The sequence below is a fragment of the Lolium rigidum genome, chromosome 4, assembly GCF_022539505.1.
Source record: "Lolium rigidum isolate FL_2022 chromosome 4, APGP_CSIRO_Lrig_0.1, whole genome shotgun sequence".
In the NCBI taxonomy this organism is placed as follows: domain Eukaryota; kingdom Viridiplantae; phylum Streptophyta; class Magnoliopsida; order Poales; family Poaceae; genus Lolium; species Lolium rigidum.
The window spans coordinates 72,365,456-72,385,007 of record NC_061511.1 but is presented as its reverse complement, the minus strand read 5'-3'; the positions used below and the strand labels follow the sequence as shown (position 1 = coordinate 72,385,007).

The window sequence follows — 19,552 nt, the reverse complement described above, 5'->3', positions numbered from 1 at the left end:
GAGTATTATCTTGCCTTGGTTGGTGTATGGATCAAAATGTTCCTCCTTCTTCACCGTACATGTTCTCGTAGTCTCCTTCGGTACTAGCGTCTATAAACGAATACGAGGATACAATCACCACACAAAACTTGCATGCTAGACCAAATACACCAAAGATTCACACAAGCCTATGCTAGCATCACATCTCATTAGCATGGTGATTTACTTTGTTTTATTTTAAAGAACAATAATTTCCTCTCATTATAATTTGTAAATGATAGTTTCCATTTAGTTTTTGAGGAACAATTTCCTCTCATTGAATCTTCTTAAGGTTTAACTTTCTCAAACAATCATACATGAAATCATGTTGACCTAAGTCAACCATTCATCATCATCTGTTGAGAAAATAATTTAAATGAGATATAATACCTCATACAATTTAATGATGCCTATTATGATTTAAAATCTCCAAGTATTTCATGTGAGAGTTTTTGGACCAGGGGTCCAAACTTCATATGAAGGTACTTGGGACAAGATTTAAATGAAGTGAAACACCTCATATAATTTACACAAATTAAACTAGCATCACTCATTACTATTAATTTGATGGATGTGTTCCTTTCTTATTTTAAGAAAAATAATTTCCTCTCATACTAACTTAGGTGTTACTTTCAATTACTTAGAGAAATAATTTCCTCTCATTATCTTATTAAGATTTAATTTCTCTCATGAACAATATATGACTTAGGTTGACAAAAGTCAACCTCTTCATACTTATCATTTGAGAAAATGATTTAAATGAGGTTCCATACCTCATGCAATTTAATACTAACATGGTAGTGATTTAATGTCACCAAATAACTCAACATGAGATTATATAGACCATGGTTACTACCTCATGTTGAATTACTTGAGAACAAGGTTTAAATGAGAGGAATACCTCTCATATGATTTAACACATAGTTGTAACTAAGAAAAAAATTACTATTAAGGGGACTTAATATTCTCAAGAAGAATCCTATGGGGTCATAAAGACTAAGGTCATTACCTCACATAGAATCACTTGGAATACAAATTTAAATGAGATGCTATACCTCATACAATTTAAAAACTATTTTTGAAAAGGTTTATAGGGGCTAGTTATTGACTACATAGCCAATATTTTGCTTCTAGCCCATGATCATACACAGTACCTATATCATATTTTTACATAAACAATTAGAGTTTGTGAAATGTGAATTATAAGAGGTGGAATCACCTCAAAATTCAAAAGGGTTGATTTTTAATAATTATTCTAAGTCAGAAAAGTCTATGTCTTGTTTATTTTGCTACTTTAATTCTACAACAGATCTAGTTTTGAATCCAGTGGCATTTGATAGAGAAAACTCTAAGCTTTCCAAAAATATAAAGTTTGTAAAATTTGGCCAAGTAGATTGGTCCCTATTGATTTTTGAAGTTGACAGCAGATTGCAATATTTATCTATTCTGGAATTTTGAATTCAAAGAGTTGGGCTGGCGGGAAACGGTATTGGGCCAGGGAGAGGGAAAAAGGTTTGGGCCGGCCCAGCTAACGCTTCACACGCAGCGGGCCGTCTGATGAGGTGGGTCCCAACTGTCAGCCTGTTTTAAACGGCGAACCGGTAAGGAGCGAGGATGGCCGTAGGATTAAAAGAGAATCGGGCGGCCGTCAGTCGTCCTCGTCCTCGAGCAGGAGCAGCGAGGAGCTAACCCTACCGGCGGCGAGGGGGTGGCGATGGGCGGCTTACCGACGTCCAGCGAGGTCGGCGAGGCGGGCAAACGGTGTTGTCGACGACGATGAGTCGAAGGAGGGTCGAGGGAGCGGCTGTGGTGGCCGGGAGCTTCTCCTCCGTCAAGCTACTGCGGCGGCGGTCTCCGGTGAAATTCCGGCGAGGTGGGGTGTAATCGGAGACGGGAAGAGGCCGAGGAGATTCAGGAGAGGTAGGGGAGCGAGATGGTGTGGAATATTGAGGCAGGGGCGCCCTCCTTTTATAGCGGCCAGGGGTACTGCGGGGAGCGGGCGAGGTTGACGGTGGCGTCGCCGTTCCAGGGCGGTGAAGGGGCAAGGAATGGGGGCATCCTGTAGGCGATGTGGTGGCGATGCTGAAGCGCGTCATGGCGAGGACAGGGAAGGACTGAGCGGGTCAGACGATGAGATGCACTGGCGCGGTACTGGCGGACGGTCGTCGTCCACGGCGACGGTGACAGGGCTCTGGCGAGCCAATGGCGATGTCCAGGAGGGAGCTGGGATCCTGGCGAGCAAGTGGGTGCAAGGAGTGGTCGCGAGGTGGTCTGAGGCGATGGGTCGAGCAGGCGTACTGGCGCGCCCATGGTCCTGCTCGTGCGCGCGCTGGCGAGGCTGGCCTGGGTGATCACGTCACGGCCCGGCGTGTGTGGTCTTCTCCAGGGCCAGGGCGTGCGCCAGCAGATGCAGGGTGAAGTGAGAGTCCTCCGAGACATGGTTGGGCGAGCCGAGGTGAGGGGAGAGAGAGGTGGCAGGGTGGTGACTAGGGCGGCCGGCATGGCATGTTCTAGGATTGTTTGTGCTTTCATTTTGGTCTCTGAGGGCTTGGCACTGGTGTGTGAGATGAGGCCATGCTAGTTGACAAGGTTAGTCAGTGTAGAGGGGACTAGAGCTTGCACCACTAATAACTTTCAAAGTGTATGTGACATGGGACAATATTTTTGGGTATGGTGGTGATGGGAGGTGACCATGCACTTGGTGAGGTCATGCTAGAGGGTTTTGGGCACCAGGTAGTGTGGATGAGCACAAGGGAGAGAGAGGTGAGGTGATGGAGAGTGGGTGGAATAGTGGTTGTACCTCTATGGAATCATCTTTGATTATTTAACAAGGTCTCTTGTGTGATGACTTTTGACCAAAATTCTGCATAGAGGGGTTCTAAGTAAGGTTTGACACTTATTGGTGGTCTTGGTTTGAGGTTTGAAGTTGTTTTGCAAAATTTCTAAATTTTGAGAGAAACTAGAATTGGTTTCAAAGTTGCCACTTGGCTTGACTTTATTAGTCAATGGTCAATGATCTGGTCAAAGTGGTCAACACAAAAGTTTCTCACCTTGATGAGGTCTTGGATGACATGGCAAGAGTTGGTCAAGGTTAGTTTGGGAAAAGTCAAAGCCAGGGGTGCAAAGTGGGTAAGATTTTATAAATGGGTCACATGACCATTATCACATGTAAGTTGCATTTGCAAATTTCTTTGATTGGAATTGGGTTTCTTTGATGCATTTGTGTTTGTTATTCATATATAAGAGTTTTACAAACAATAGATCAAGCAATGGTGGCCTTGGTTGAAGATTTGCAAATTTGGCTAAGTGTATGTGAGTGAATTTTGGGGATTTTCTCCCTATTTGATTTCTCCCCATTTGAGTTGACTTTTGTTGACTCTAAAGTGGTTCTTATTAGTTTAGAAACATTTTCCAACCATTGAAACCAATTCAAATGGTCTTGTTCAAAGATTTGCAAAAATGGCAATAACACATAAGAGGTGATGTGTCATATTTCATTAAACTTGTAAATTGTTCATCTTGCTTCACTTGGACCTGGGTTAGGGTCAATTTAGTGTTATATTAGGTTGAGAGATGGTTTCACACCATTTGGTCAAGGTTTTAAGTGCATAGGTCAAGATTTGGGTATTATGGCTATGTGTCACATATGCCTCTATGCATATGTTGCATTTGAGTTTTAATTTGACTTGGCTTGACCCAATTGGTGAATATCTACGGAGTGATCCCACCATTCACAACAAGACTTAGGGTCAAGATTCTTAAATTCACAAATTTGCTATTTTACTCTCATATGCCTCTATGGCATTTTTAGTTTCTTTTTATTTTCTTTGGAAACACCTTGAATTTGGTTTGATGAGTACTAGGTAAGGTGTGTGAAGGTTTTCCAAACCTCTAATCAAAGTAAAAAAGCTTAGGGTAAGGATTTATATAAATAGTCATAGGCACATATGCTTTTTTCTTATTTAATTTCCTTTTATTTCATTTTAACTAGTATGGTGAAAAGAGGGGTGAGGTTTAGGGTTTAAGATCACGTTAAATACTAATAACAAGCAATCATGGCAATAGCACAAGAATTAAGCAAGATCGCTAAGCATCAAACTTAATTTAATAAAAGTTTTTGTTGGTTCCAAAATTTGGAACTAGGGAAATTCATTTTGTTTTCTTTTGAAATTTTTGGGATGTTACATTGTGTATACTTAAAAGTATTTATTTTTCATCATCTCATACATGCGAAAAAATAGTAGTAAGAGGGGCCCAAAATTTTAGTTTCGCCCGGGCCTCCGAAATCTCAGGACCGGCCCTGTTTTTATAGCTATAAATTAACTATAGATGATATGACAATTCACAATCATGCGGTAAGCTAAGGTACCTGTCAAGCTTACATTTTGTCTGGAGTCTGGACACCTCTCAGATTGGAAATGCCACTTGCTTATCTAGCCTGGGAGTCCGATAGTACTAACGACAAACAGTGCTAGACGTGTAGCGAGGATCTACAAACCAAGAAGTAGCCCAATGTGCACAGAAAGCTTCTGCAGTTGACCACCATTTCCGTGGAGTGGAGGCCTTGCACAACAAATCTGACGGAAACAATACTGCAATTTCATCACCCGTTCATTAGCGAATCCCGATGTCTCATATACCCATCCTAATTAAGTTGCTATTTCTTCTAACTTGCATTGAACACATGAGCATTGTCTGATGGAGGTCTTGGTTGGAGGACAGGAGGTGGTTCCAACCGGTGGCGAACTTACAAGGAAGGAACTATATGGACATATCACATTATCACGCCAAGTGCATGTGGTTGATATACTAGTAGCTCAAACAAGAAGTAGGGTAAATATGAGCAGATGCGTTAATGCACATGCGTTAGCCCGAAACAACACGTAAATGTACCACTTTGATTCTGAAAAAATGGTTGGAAAGCAATATATAGCCTTAAAAGATTTAGATTTTAGAGCATCTTCCATCCATAGCATTTACATCTTGGCGTTAAAGTAAAATAAAATCTTGGTGTTAGAAATTTAATTCTTTCCTGAGCCTTACCGTCGTCCGATGGGGATCGTTTGGCTCGTTCGCGGGGCAGCAGGGACCAAACCAACGACACTGTCACGTCCTTCCAAAGTCCTCGTTCCCTTCATCTCTCACCCGCGAGCTCTCACACGCACACGAGACATAGGAGCCGCAGATCTTGGCGGGCATCGAGGATGGTTTGCTGCCGATGGCCCCGACACGATCCGTCGTGCCCTGGACAAGCCATGCGCCAGCCCCTAACGCCGTGCTCAAATCTTTCGCCTTCTCCCTAGCCGGGACACCGAAGCCGCAGCCATGATCCAGTGGGTGCTCCTCCCTCGCCCCCCGCCACCGCGGTCATCGCTGTCGGCTCGCGCTCGTAGCAGGCGCCTCGTCGCAGCGCTCTTCGTCGCTACCTCCACCTCTATGGGCCATTCTGAATACCTTCCCATGTTCCGACTCGCGCTCCCCTGGCATCTCATCCTCATCGCCGCTCTCTTCGCCTTCTTGCTCGCCAACCACGCCGCTTTCATTTTTTTTAGACGGAAGGCTTAAGATGAGCTCGGCTTTAATTTAATTTAATGAAGCCTCAATAGGCAAAGTACACGACATAACCATAACAAGATCGACAGAGTATGATTACAACACAGAAGCACATGCTCCGACACGAGCAGTAGAGGTGTCGCCCAACGAGACCTTCCGACGTGCACAATGAACTAGTTCGACATAAGAGAAAAGCATAAGATAAGATAGCTCGACACGGTCCGCCGACGGAGGTCCTCACGCCGAGCGGTCCCGGATGTTGGCGTGGAGCGAGCGAAGTCTCCTGATCGCCAACTCCAACACCTCGCGGTCCTGCCGCCTAGCCACTGGCTTCCACACCTGTAAGTACATCAACATTTTATATAAGACGTCAGCATGTTGCGAAGGGAAAAGCCATAAACTTGTTTCTAATGTTCCAAAGTCCCCAGCATAGGGCCGCACATCAAATCAACCAGTGGCGGACCCAGGAATTTTGGTTTGCCGGGGCGAACAATTTTGGGGGAAAAAAATTGAGACGAAAATACAAGTTTACTAGATAAAATTCATAGGATTACATTGTAAACGTAATTCAACTGTCATGATCAATGAAATAAAACTACCAGGATAACATGAAAAGGCACAAAATACACTTAAAACCTTGTAACATGGATTTCAGCCCCGTGAGATGCCCTTGTCAACCATAAGTCCATAATAATATTCTCGAATGGGGTAAAGAGTAAAGTTGAAGCGAGACCTACAATATGTGAATAAAGAAAAAATATTAGTGCAAATCTTAGCAAAATTGTAAAGGTAGTTGATAAGATTGCATTATACCACTAAGTTGTAGTAGTAGCATCAGCATGAAATTTTCGAGGTAAATGGCCCCGGCGGTTCTTCAAGGCGTGAAAACGTAACATAATCTGCTTGTCGGATATCTTTGCAAATATCTCTCGTGCAACAAAGCATATCATCAGATCATTGAGCCAATCATCACTTATCTTATTTTGAAGATCCATCTTTGTAATATTCATGGCTGAGAAAACCCTCTCTCGCCACCGGTAATATCAATGCAAGCCTAATGAGGCGATAAACCAATGGAAATACCAAATGTTGTCCAGTTTTAACCAACTCGAGAGCAAGACCACTGAGACTACCACAAGCCAAGAAATTTGGGCCTCTTCTCATCACATCAACATATATGTTGAGTTGATCAATCAAAAGATAGCAATCTTGTGAAGAGAAATCAACAGAGTAAATATTTGCAAGCTCAAGTAGCTTCTCATGATCAAAGTTGGCAAATGAATCCCTCGGATCTAGGCATGCAATGCACTTCAACAAACGTGTGGAAGTTTCACTAAATCGATGATTCATCTCAACTATGTTTCTGTCAATCACCTCATTGAATATTTGTACCTTGTAATGATGCAAGTTGGTGACCATTTTGCGTGAGCTCCTTGGGTATCCTCTAGCATAAATATTATCATCCATACTTGGCACCAAAATATTTCTTCCCATGCAAAAGTTAGTAGCAGCCAACAAGAGAGGCTCCCACCCATCATCTCTCAACTTCTGCAATAGACTTTTCACCGAGATAATCATATTCATGGCGCTAACTATGTTTTGATCTTTTTGTTGCAGTGCTTGTGACAAATCATTGGTTAAACCAAGTACTCGAAGCATCAAATGAAGGAGAGTAAGTAAATTTACAAAAGAAGCAATGCCAAATAACTAACCTCACAATCACACCCATTTGCTCTTTAACCGATGCATCACGAGACTCATCAACAAGTAGAGCGAAATTACCACTCCCAAGCTCATTCATGATGACTTGCATAGTCTCTTCGGCACATGCTTGTAATATTTGTTTCTGGATTTTAGGAGAAGTCAATTTATGATTGCCAGGAGCATTATCATTCATCACATTGGCTACATCCTTACATCTTTCGGCAAACCAGTCCACCATCTCAAGGAAATTACCCTTATTCAAGGAAGTGTCGGACTCGTCATGCCCACGAAATGCTAGCCCATGTGAAACAAGAAATCTTGCAATGCCTACAACAGCCCTCAAGCGTTCTTCATATTCCAGATGTGATTTCTCTTCATGACAAATGATTGCATATGACACACTTTGCTTTTGATTTCGGAAATATTCACAATGCCTTCTAGCATTGTTGTGAGCGCTGTTTTGTTTACCTACATGAACCTTGAAGTACTCTGGCCCTTTCTTCCAATTTTTAAACCCCTTCTTCGTGAATGCATCATACCCAAATTTTCCACTAGTGTTTGGAGGCTTGAAAAGAAAACAGTAGAAACAATATGCAGCTTGTTTTTCAACACTATACTCTAACCAATCATATTGTTTATACCAAGCTTCTTGAAATGATCGCCAATCTTTACCAAATTTTGAGCGTGGAAAATTACGACCGATCAAACGGCATGGACCTTTCAATAAATATGCTCTTCTCATTTCATCTCTAATTGCTGGGTAGCATACTCATCAATCTGTTTTCGGATACCCGGATCGGACATAACATCATCTAGATTAAATGCAGCTGGTTGAATATCCTATAGTATTAAATTTGATTGCAAAATTGAGTCCTCTAATTATTCTTGGTACTGTAGTAACTGTACAGAGAAATCATGACACAAAGATTGGGAGAAGAGAAAATCACCGGTATAACCTTGTGCGGCTGGTCCGTCCGCCTGCGTTTGGTCGAAGCAGCAGCCGCCGCTGCCGCCACCGCCTCCTCCTCCTCATCTTCCAATTGCTGTGCAAATTGCAATCCAATCGGGCTCCTCATCCGAGTCCATCGGCGGCGCTGCTGGTCGGGACTCGGGACCTCAAGAGATGGCGCTAGGGATTAGAACGCGAGGGGAATTTTTTCTAATCGATTGGAAGTTGAAACGAGAGAGCAGAAGCCGAGAAGGTCGTCGCTCCGTCTCTGTGCGTTCCGAGCGATCGTGCAGTATAGAGACACAGGCAGTTTGTGACCGTGACGCTCCGGCTGGACCTTTTGACTTAAGCCCACACGCTCAGTACGGTTGGGTTGGACCTTTTGACTTAAACCCAATAGTCCAGTCATAGCCCAAGCCCAGTTTTGTTATTTCTTCTCCACCAGAACCGCTCGTACGGTCATACCCCTTCGTTCCTGAAACGAATCGTCAATGGCTGCTGGCCTGCAGTGCTGACCCCGGCGAATCGGTGATCAAGATGCAGAGCTGGCCAGCTGGGGTTCCCTCCTCCGTGCCGGGAGACCCGGGTCGGCCGCCCCTCCTCGACCCCCGGTAGGTCCGCCACTGAAATCAATAGTACCCTCTTAGTTTGGCCTGAGAGATCATCGAGGAGCCTATAAAGCTCCGCAAAAAAGGTAGGGTTCTAGGAGTACCCAAGCAGTTCCCGAACTGCACTCCATATAAATCTCGCCAGAGGGCGGAGAAAGAAAATATGGGCGGTGTCTTCCAAGTCCGAGTAAAGGGCACATCGCCCCGACGATGGGCCCCTTCTACAGTGGATATTGTCAAAGATCTTAGGTTTCACCCTGAAGATAGTCCGCACATTCAAAACAATGTCTTCAACAAGGTCATTGTCAGGCGCAACGGTTCTGGTGGGGGCGAGGAAGCGGGTGAGGGGGTAGAGGGCGCCGCCGCCAAGACGGGAGGCGAGGATGAGAGGGGAGGTGGAGAGGGAGGCGGGTGAGGGGAGGCATCGATGCGGGGCGGGGCTTTCCGTTGCCTTTTGTGGCGGTGTGACCCAGAAGCTCCACTCCTCTCCCGGTTGCTTGCTTTGGCTGGTTGGTTGTTGCTCGGTTTTTTTTTCTCTTTCTTCACGTCCTCCTTTGCCTCGTTGGTTGAGAATCTTGAGATCATACATGTGCATGTGTCGGGCCTAGCCGGGGAAAGCCCGACGCTAGAAAAAAACAGGCCCAAGCCCGACCTGGCCCGACCCAACCAAATACCCACCAAGCCCATTGGGTCGGGCCGGGCCGTAGTGCAAAATCGTGTTTTTGGGCTACCTAGGCCCGGCCTGGCGCGGCTGTCGGGCCAACAATTTCAGGCTTAGGCCTGAGCTTTTCGGGGCGGGCTTCAGATCGGGCCTCGGGCCGGGCTGCCCATGGCCAGGTATGCTTGAGATTGATACGGCTCTTCTCGAGCTTAGAGGAGAAAGTCGGTTCAGCCTTCTAGGATCCTCTAAATTTATTTAACTGAATCCTTTGATTATCGGTAGAAGTAGAACTGAAAGTCTGTGGAATTCAAGTCTCTGGAATTCTTATTGAGATTACTCAGGGAAAATAATGCAAATAAAAATTGATCGAAAATTCACATTGACAACTATTTCAATTTGGACTGTTGTTAGCATATACTTTTTTCGAGAACCCGCAGGAGAGCTGCGCATCATTGCATTAAGCTTAAAAGGAGAACAACATGGTCCACTTTATGAGGAAAACCGGACCGAAAACCGTACACATGATGCCTTCCGGCCGACAACGCACGCCCAAACAAGCACACAACAGCACCCGACCTTGCCCAACCTCTACGCCAACAATGGGACGAGGAAAGGGCACATAGTCTCAAAAACCGCGTCACAACCAAAGCAGGACAACCTAGAACGACCCTAACTCTAGGAAGGTACACGTCGACGTACAACCCACCTAGAAGAAGGCGAGAGGGTGGCAGGACTTGACCAAACCTAGAGGAAGCAACGTCGAGCAGGCGCCGGCAAAGGGTACATAGTGCTCAAAAGACCGAAGCTCTAGGTAGCGGCCACCTCTGACTCTAGTCGCCGTGCTGGGACTCCCGGGACAACCTCAGCAGTGCCTCCAACAAGGAAATGACACCGAAGCGCCACCGCTGCCTGATCCAACAACTGGATCAAGGGTTTCCCCTAGTGCTCGGGATGGGGTTGGGTGAAAAGGGACTCAACGACGCCATCAAGAAGGTGACGGCGCCCGCAGGCGTCGCCGTCGTCCGCAGCTGCGCAGGATTTCTCCTAGCCCTATCTCCGACCCCGCAGTCCACCGAAACGGAATAGACATGAACCATCATCGGCAAGGGACGCCGCCCAAGAGAGATGAACGCTTGACATGGCGAGTGAGGGGTTCGGGGTCACCCTCCATCATCAGCCAGCAGCCCGACGCGCTGCTGGGCCGACCAACCACTTCCCCATGCGGCCAACAAGGACAGGGGCGACGACCATCTGCCAGCATCCGCAATGAAGGGCGACGGCGGCGGCCCAGATCGGGCCTGCCAACACCCGGTGCGAGCTCTCAGAGCTCCAGCACGCAGACACCTCCGCCGCACCACGCTGCAAACGCCGCCGCCACCTTGCAGGGCGCAAATGAATGCGGCCCTCCTGGCCCAGATCGGGCCCAGGCGGACCCAAGCTCCGCTAGCGGCGAAAGCACGCCGCACCTTAGAGCATCCCCACTCGTTGGCGCTCCCCACGCCCAAATCCGGCGAAATTTTCGTCCGGATTGGATGAAGATTTGGTGTGGGGAGCGCCGAAGTTCCAGCCGTCCCCCCGGCAGGAAACCCCCAACCTCGACCATTTGACATATTTCAAACAAATTCAACATAAAATTTAACAAGTTCGGCAAACAAGAGTACGCAAATTGCTGAAACAAATTCGGCGATAATCAGTACAATGTTTAACAAGTGCTGAAACAAATGAAGCACACAATTTCACAATTTTTCAAACGTTGGCGTTGCCTCGGAGCCTCCATATGTGCTCCACCAGATCATCTTGCAGCAGCTGATGCATTGTAGAGTCTCGAATCTCCTGGCGCATAGCAAAGAAGGCGGCCCATGATGGAGGCACCTGGTGATTAGGCTGTGCAAGAGGACCCTCTCTCTCATATGGTGCTTCTTGCTCAGCCAGAGGAACCGAATGCTTTCGCTCATCTTCAATAATCATATTGTGTAGGCACACACAGCAGTTCATCACCTCCCACATCTGATCTTTGGACCAAGTCATAGCGGGGAACCGGACGACAACAAATCTCTGCTGGAGGACACCAAATGCTCGCTCGACGTCTTTTCGGCAAGCTTCTTGTTTCTTGACAAACTCGCAAAGTTTGGGGGTGCCAGGGTTGGAGATAGTCTTCACAAATGTTGCCAACTTTGGATAGATACCGTCTGCAAGGTAGTATCCTTTGTTGTAGTGCAGACCATTGATCACATAGTCCACCGGAGGAGCATGACCCTCAACAAGCTTGGAAAAGACCGGGGAGCAGTTTAGGACGTTGATGTCATTGTTGGATCCAGGCATACCAAAGAAAGAGTGCCAAATCCAAAGATCATGGGTAGCCACTGCTTCAAGTATCACAAAGTGCAGCATTTTTTGTGACCCTTGTACATTCTCTCGCCACGCAAACGGACAGTTCTTCCATTGCCAATGCATGCGATCAATACTTCCAAGCATCCCTGGAAAACCCCTAGCTTCATTTGTTGCAAGGATCCTCCGAGTGTCTTCGACGAGTGGGTGATCTCAAGAAATAGTCCCCGAACACTGCTATGACGGCCCTGCAGAACCGGTAGAAACAATCAAGGGCGGTGGACTCCGCCATCCGAAGATAGTCATCTGCACTATCACCGGGAGCTCCATACGCCAGCATCCTCATAACCACTGTGCACTTCTGCATTGACGAAAATCCAATCAAACCAGTGCAATCCGCCTTGCATCTGAAGTAGGGATCAAAGTGGCGGATGGCATACACAATTTGCGTAAATAGCTTTCGCTCATCCCGAAACGACGCCGGAAAACACTCTCACCGTGCAATGGATTGTCGGCGAAGTAGTCGGCGTACAACATGCAGTAGCCCTCCATTCGCTGTCTCGGCTTGCACTTCCGGCGACCTCGTGCCGACCCACCATGTCGACCAGTTGCCAGTCCGGCGTACATGCTTGCCAAGCAACCAAGGATCATCATGTGCTCGTCGTCTTGGGCGGCTGCTGCCATCTCTTCTTGCATAAGCTCGACGAACATCTGCTCCTCCTCTTCGTCCGAGTCCATGGCCGGCGAGGCAAATGGACGAACACCTGACGGGCGTGGTCGAGGCAACCCGAGCCGCGAGCGACGAGGAGCAAGCAGGCCGGAAAACAGGCCGGCGGAAGAGCAGCCGGATAGGCCGTCGTCCAAAGACAGCGGAATATAGGCAGAGTGGGGAAGGAGGGCGGCGGATTCCGGGCAACAAGCCGGCGGGGTGGTGCCGGCGGCGAGAGAGATACGAGGGGTGGGGAGATTTTGAGCGACGTGGCGGCGGGGTTCGTGCGTCGAGTCACCGACAGATCGGGCCCTTCCCCGCTTTTCACTCGTCCGGAGTCCCCGAGCGCTCCCCGGGGGGCCGGGGGTGGCGTGGGCTCGCCGGATGGATGAAGGGCCAAATCCGGACGAAAAAGAGAAACCGGGGGCGCGACTGGGCCGAATTACGCTCGCCGGGGGGCTCGACGGGGGCACGAGTGGAGATGCTCTTACAGGTCGCAGCCTAGCACGACATGGCTAACAGCCGCCCAACGCCCCGCCGCTCGGCCGCCCGCCACGCCAACTCCCGGCCGCCCGCCGCCAACCGCCGCGGCCCTCCGCACCGTCGGCCCTCCGCACCGTTAGCATATACTAGTATACACCGTTAGACAAAGTTGTCCCGTGTAGGTTTGGTAATTCTTGGATAAGAGGATGAGAGGTTTATGTGACGCGTATTTGCGAATGCGTTGCTGAACACGTAGGCAGGAAGCTGACCGCTCACTCATTGTTTTTAGGTACACGGCCGTGCAATTGGGCATACATAAACCGAGTAGGCGATGTTGGCCGGCAAGGTCTATCTCTTCCTCATCTAACCGGAGAAGTTCTTATGGTCAGATGATAGACCACGTACGCACCATGTATTGCCACACAAAATGTACGCCACAATAAGCGGCTACCAGCTGAGAAGTTACTAAGAACGTCTTCTAATAATTTAACTGGTATCAGTTCCTTTTAAAGAAGAACAAAAAATTAATTACACCGATGCATACAGGTTCTCATGAACATAGATATGTGACCTTTGCAGAACAACCGAACATAATAAGCACAACTGCATTATACTTCTAAGAGCATCTTTAGCAGAGCCCGTAAAAACGCGAACTGAAAAACTAGAGTTCAATTCACTGAACTCGTGTTTACGGATCGAAAAATTGCTGGCACAGAACAGAACATTTAATCCAAAACCGTAAAACAGCTAAAGATCCACTTTAGTTTTTTCTTCTTTTCTTTCTTTTTCCTCTTTTTCCTTTTTTCCCTTCTTCTTCCCTGAGCTCTCACATCGGCCGGCCACCCACCAACCGCTCGCACCAGCCCCGCCACGAGCTCGCCTGGCCCCGTCCCAGGCAGCCCCGCGCCACCACGAGCTCGCCCCGCCCCGCCCCTCGCCGCCCCACGCCGTTGCAAGCTCGCCTCCCACAAGCTCGCGCCGCCCCACACCGGCCACGAATTCAGCTAGATTCCAACGACTGTACCAGCAGAAATAATTGGTCTCATCTGAAATTTCAACGCACCACGAATAGAGTTTGGTGTTCAATTTGCTCTTTCAGCCCCTACAAATAGAGGTCGAGTTAGGTTTTCGGTTTCGTCCTGAAAAACTTTTTTTCAGTTTTGGTTCGTTTACGATGACTGATCTACGCCATTTTCTAAACTGAACCCGTAAATCGGCTATTATTATTCGATTTTGCTCAGTTTACGAGCTCTGCTAGAGATGCTCTAAGTACATCATTTACAAGAGGGGGTAAATAGGCAGGCTATTGGCACGCACTCGGTTGTCAGCATCAGCTTAGATAGGCTATAACAAGTCAAAATGTCAAAGGCGAGCGCTACGACTTGCTCGCCTTAGCCAGCTAACCCTCTAATCTTAAGAGCCTTACTCTTCTGCCTCTTAAGGCTTTCATGGCATGGAGTGAAGAACTCGTGCAACAGAGCATCCTCCGAAGTGATCCTGCACCTCGGGTTAACTGCGAGGCACTTGTCCACGAGATCGAACAGCGAGTCAGGTAACTGCTTGAGGAACTCTGGCCTGCGGGCGTTGGCAACGCACCATGTCCTGAGATCCACCGACTGTAGAAATTTGGCCTCGAATAACTCCTGGAAAACAAAAGGGTGACAATTTAAGGATGAGACTCGGGTATCTGTTTAAAGGGTGATGTCATGTGTCAGCGGTGAGCCTGCTTACCGATGGGTATGAAGATTCACAGTTGTGCAATTTCGCTACTTCCCATAATTCTTGGCTGCCTCTGAGCTTCACTATTTCCTTCATGTTCCTGTTTGCTCAACATATGCACAAGTTTAGAGTGTTCTCTCTCTAATCAGGGAAGCAAAAAACTTTGTAAATGCAGTAGTTAACTCACTGTTCCGGGTCTCCGCCAAAAGGTGTTTTGCCAGTTATCAAATACAGGAGTGTCACACCAGCAGACCAGACATCGACTTTACAACCCTGATGAGAAGATCTTAGAAGAACCTGAAGGAAAGACATTAATTCAATATATGGCACATTAAAACCAAATGAAATACTTCCACAGATAAAAAAGCATCAAACCTCTGGAGCTCGGAATCCTTTAGTTCCGACACATGGACCTTCTCTTCGCTGTTTGCCATGTCCTGCAAGTACCAATTAGTTAGAACACTTTGAGGTCGCCAGATTCAATACATAAGGTCTGATGCAGTTTACTGGAAAAAACATACCTTTGCTGTTAAACAAGCCAGAACCGGCAACAGCACTACCACCAGAACGCAGGGGCATTGGTGTGAGTAGAAATAGCTTCTGATCCACACTACCAACAGGAGCAGCCACCCTCTTCCTTTGGGAAACTGGAGCTGCTGGTGTATTTTCGTTTGGACTTTGCACCTCATTCAAGTTCATTAGCTCTTTCTGCCCTTTGTATAGGGGCTGCTTTAACCTGTCCAATGATGCTTTCGTGCTTGTAGCATCTTTGGCAGAGGTTACACCAGATCCATCAGCAGCTTGGCTACCATACATACTCTTATTATCAACCCTAGGGTCGCTGCACACAGGGATTTTATTTGATCTTTTCCTCTTGGACCCAAGAGGTTGTTTTGAGCCAGCTGCTGCTTCATTGTCATGAATCACTAGAGCAGACTTCAATGAAGATTGAGATGTGATATCCTTCCCGCGTGAAATTACCTCCAACTTACCTGATCAACCAAACTGAAATCTCAATTTGCAGTGATGCATGACATAGAAGAACAGAAATAAAGTAATTTGAAGGGTTCCAAATTCATTGAACAAGCATCCATGTAATCCTACCAAAGGAACAGAAACCACTAAAGAATCATGGACTGGAGACTACATACTACAGGGCTTTACCGACGGTTCAATCTTTTATTGACACTGGTTCAGTCATTTCTGTCAAGGATTAGCAAAGGTGGCATGGAGCAAAACTTTTCATCACACCTTTCATTCGGATACTAAGGAACGGTTTTCCACAAATAAATCTTGCACATATAATTTGGGTGTTCAAGCTAATGAAAATGAAGGATCAATGCCAGGAGAGTGCTTTTTGAACAAAAAAATACAGCGACACAATATACGATAGTTAAAATTTTGGACTAGCTACTAGATATATTATGTTTCGCCCAATTCTTTTTTACACAATCAAGATTAAAATGTTCCAGGGTGCACAAATTGCAAGGTACAGTAGCAGAAAGGAAAATATTGTAAAATACATTCATTGTTTTGAAGCATAAACCAGGGAAGCACCAAATCATCAACGAATTAAAAATTAGAAGATGAACTTACTGTTTCTCAATAACTGTTGGTGAAGATCCTGCATAGAAATCCAGGGGGGGAAGACCACAATGGCAAAAAAAAATAGACAGTTAGCATCTAATACTACAGGAAAACATCTTCAATTTAAATAAAAGCAAGCATCAAGTTGGGAGATAGCACTTTCGCAAAAAAAAAAAGGGAGACCAGTACAGGCACTAACATTTGCCAAGTTGAAGTCAATAAGATATCCCTTTGTCTGGTCACGAGAGAAGAGGAAGTTTCCAGGTTTGACATCTCTATGCACTATTCCCTGGGAGCAGAAATATCAGATACTCAGGATTAGCTGGGTTAATCTTGGTGATAAGAACTCAATAGTTAATTAAGTTAACATGGAATCAAACTGAACCTGTTTATGTAAGCTTGAAAGAGCTTTTAACAGACAATACCCATACCACTGCAACTCAAACAAATCTATTTCTTTTTTCAGATTCTGCAGAGATAAGAGAAATTCTTAACAAAAAATAAACACATGTCTATAGTTGATAGCAAAAGTAACATTCAGAGCAAGCAGAAATGGTTAACCTCCGGTCTGTCATGATTTATGTGTTGTAGAACAAAGCAATCCAGGTCACCACTCCTAAAACAGCCTTCAAATTTAATCACAAAGTTCTTGCCTCTGCAGAAGGAAAACAATGTTACTGTCTTATATTTACTGTGGGAAAAAAGGTCATATTGTTTAAGGATTTAGGAGGACTGGCAGTTTTTTAGTACCCAAATCGTTCCAACATCTTTCGTTCATTGTCAACATGTGAATGAGCTTTTCCACGAGGGCCTGGCATTAGAATAAAATACACATTATATCCTTTCTCATAAAAAAACATTACAGAAAATTAGAATAATGAACAGATTATCGGAAAAACAGAATACATTGATGGAACTTCATTTACAAATGTCTAAAAAATAACTAAACAAGTGGAATGATGTCCATACATTTTATGGCGAATACACGTCCATCTTCTTTCCTTCGAGCCCTATAAACAATACCATAACCTACCGAGCAAATAATCAAATATGGCACATTAGTTACCAACTAACCATTCAGCAAAACTAAGAGCGTAGTTCCAAGAGAAATGTATAGTGACTCTCACCTGACCCTACTTCCTCTTCTACAACAAAATGTTTGAAGCTAGGCAGTGGGTTTGGCTCTGAATGACCCTGCAACACAGTAGATCAACAGAACTTTTATTAATTTGTTCTTCAAAACAAGGCTACCGATATTGATAGCTATCAGACAACGCCTGTGCATTTAACTATACCTAAATAGAAAGGGGCTAAAAATTAGTAACTTGGAGAAAAATCACCTTTTGAGCAGTTTCTGCAACTTGATTCTTATCTTCTTTGGGTAGTGCTTCATTTTTCTTGTGCTTCTCCTTATTCTTTACATTCTTTTTATCTAATGGCAATGCTGCCAGGTCAACTTTTTTGGCCACCTTTTGAGCAGTTTCTGCAACTTGATCTTTATCTTCGTTGGGTACTGCATCCTTTTTCTTGAGCTTCACAATCTTTTTATCCTGCTCCTTTGGAAAATCCGTACTCACTTCATTATGTGGCTGCTCATTGCCATTCTGATCAGTGATTTCCACATTTTCAGCAATAATGTTCAAGTTGCTATTGTTAACACCATCGTAGCTCGTCACTTCTAATGGCAATGCTGCCGGCTCAACTTTTTTGTCCAGAGATGGTTGACATGAAGTTTCTCTCATTTCATGTAATACAGGTTCTTCTTTGGTGTGAGTAGGAGACTGGGACAAAAGCGAATAGTAGTAAGAGAAAAACAATTTAAATACATAGCAAGTCAAATGTCGCATAAGAAACGCAAACAGAGCTTGGCTCTGGTGGTTAGGTCCCTTGTGGTGGAACCAGCCCACCCAAGTTCAAGTCCTAGACTTAACATGGGTGTTTGTATTTACCTGGATTTATTCCAGGATTTAACCGGCGCTATGCTTTCGGTGGTAGGTGACGTGCCCGTCAACAGCGAGGCGTCAGTGGCTCAGTCCCTCGGAGGTGCTCATAGGGGTAGAGTGTGCGTGCGTTCATAGGAGTGTTTGTACGTGCGTGTTTGTGAGCGTCTGCGTTGTACTGTGTTATTAAAAAAAAAATATCGCATAAGAAACTATAGCAGTAGATTCACCTGTCATAAGCAACCCCAAATCACAGGCAATCGAAGTGAATGGGTTGGCCATTCATCCACGCACTGCCCCTTAATATTTCGGCAACTTGAGTAATTCTTCCAATCAGGAGGAAAAATCATACCTCTCCAGTAGCGACTGAAGAAGAGGTTTGCACAATCAGCTGCTGCTGTTCTGCCGAATCTACACCGAATTGACATAAAACAGAGGTCAGCAACACTGACTAATAGCTCGACGGAACCCATCACCTGCCCAGTACATTACAGAGCCGCAAACAAGACCAACCTGCACCGGAGGCCCCCAATCCCGCCACAGGCCGCGCCGGCACATCGCATCCCATGAATCTCAGGAACGCCACGGCGGCCGTCTCCGAAACAGTCACCACGCCGTCGGAGGAGCGGAGCGGGGACCTTGGGGCGAGGCACAGCCGCTCGACGAGCTGCGGCGTCACGTAGCTCGCCGTCGACGCCACGGTGGCGGCGAGCTCGGTGGCGGCGGCGGGGCGGCCGATGCGGAGGAGCACGGTGAGGAGGTGCCACGCGAGCTCCGTGTCCCACGATCCGACGCCGGCGCCGACGGTATCCATCGGCGGGCGGGGCTAGGCGCTCGGATCTACGGCACTAGGGTCCGAATGCGGAACCTGGCTTCGAATGGCGCTCTGCGGGGTGGGTGATTTTTCGATTTGGTCCTCGGATTTGCTGATTTGTTTGGGATGAGTCCATGCAGGAGGCGGGAAAATTTCGTTGGCGAGTAGAGTTTTCGGGAGCGACGCGATATCTGTTCCATTTCCCGCTCATTTTTTCCCGCCTGTGACTGCTACGGCCCACGCAGCAAGTGCGCACCAGAAGCCCAACACGTTGAAACAAAGGGCCCACAGTCTTCTTTAATTTTTTCCTAAAAGGATGATGACGTCCGGCGTCTGCACTTTGCAACATGATAGGTTTTGTTTTTTGAGAGCAACCACATACTTCATTAATAGAAAAACATGTTATATGAACACACAAATGTGGAAACTAAAAGACAGACCAAGAGAAAACAGATTTCCTGAAAACTTTGCAAGCACAC

At 46.3% G+C, this 19,552-nt stretch overlaps 1 protein-coding gene across 1 annotated transcript; it reads right to left on the bottom strand.

Moving 5' to 3' along the window:
- Nucleotides 1-14,404: 14,404 nt before the first annotated feature.
- On the bottom strand, nt 14,405-19,073 carry LOC124647231 (probable serine/threonine-protein kinase cdc7). The gene is made up of 14 exons (XM_047187198.1): nt 18,773-19,073; nt 18,612-18,670; nt 17,858-18,100; nt 17,660-17,743; nt 17,447-17,513; nt 17,070-17,130; nt 16,881-16,974; nt 16,705-16,788; nt 16,329-16,356; nt 15,254-15,724; nt 15,108-15,169; nt 14,920-15,029; nt 14,745-14,832; nt 14,405-14,656 (listed from the first exon to the last, which is right to left on the bottom strand). Exons 1-14 carry the CDS (start codon nt 19,071-19,073, stop codon nt 14,405-14,407), a joined length of 2,004 nt encoding a protein of 667 aa, XP_047043154.1.
- Between the last annotated feature and the right edge of the window lie 479 nt (nt 19,074-19,552).

What these genes read in the sequence shown, in the direction of transcription:
- LOC124647231 (XM_047187198.1), bottom strand. Translation starts at nt 19,073, where the DNA reads ATGGATACCGTCGGCGCCGGCGTCGGATCGTGGGACACGGAGCTCGCG. An exon ending in CCAACAGTTATTGAGAAACA is followed by an intron (nt 15,725 to 16,328) that starts GTAAGTTCATCT and finishes TTGGTTGATCAG; the next exon opens with GTAAGTTGGAGGTAATTTCA. An exon ending in TGGCTTGTTTAACAGCAAAG is followed by an intron (nt 15,170 to 15,253) that starts GTATGTTTTTTC and finishes TGGTACTTGCAG; the next exon opens with GACATGGCAAACAGCGAAGA.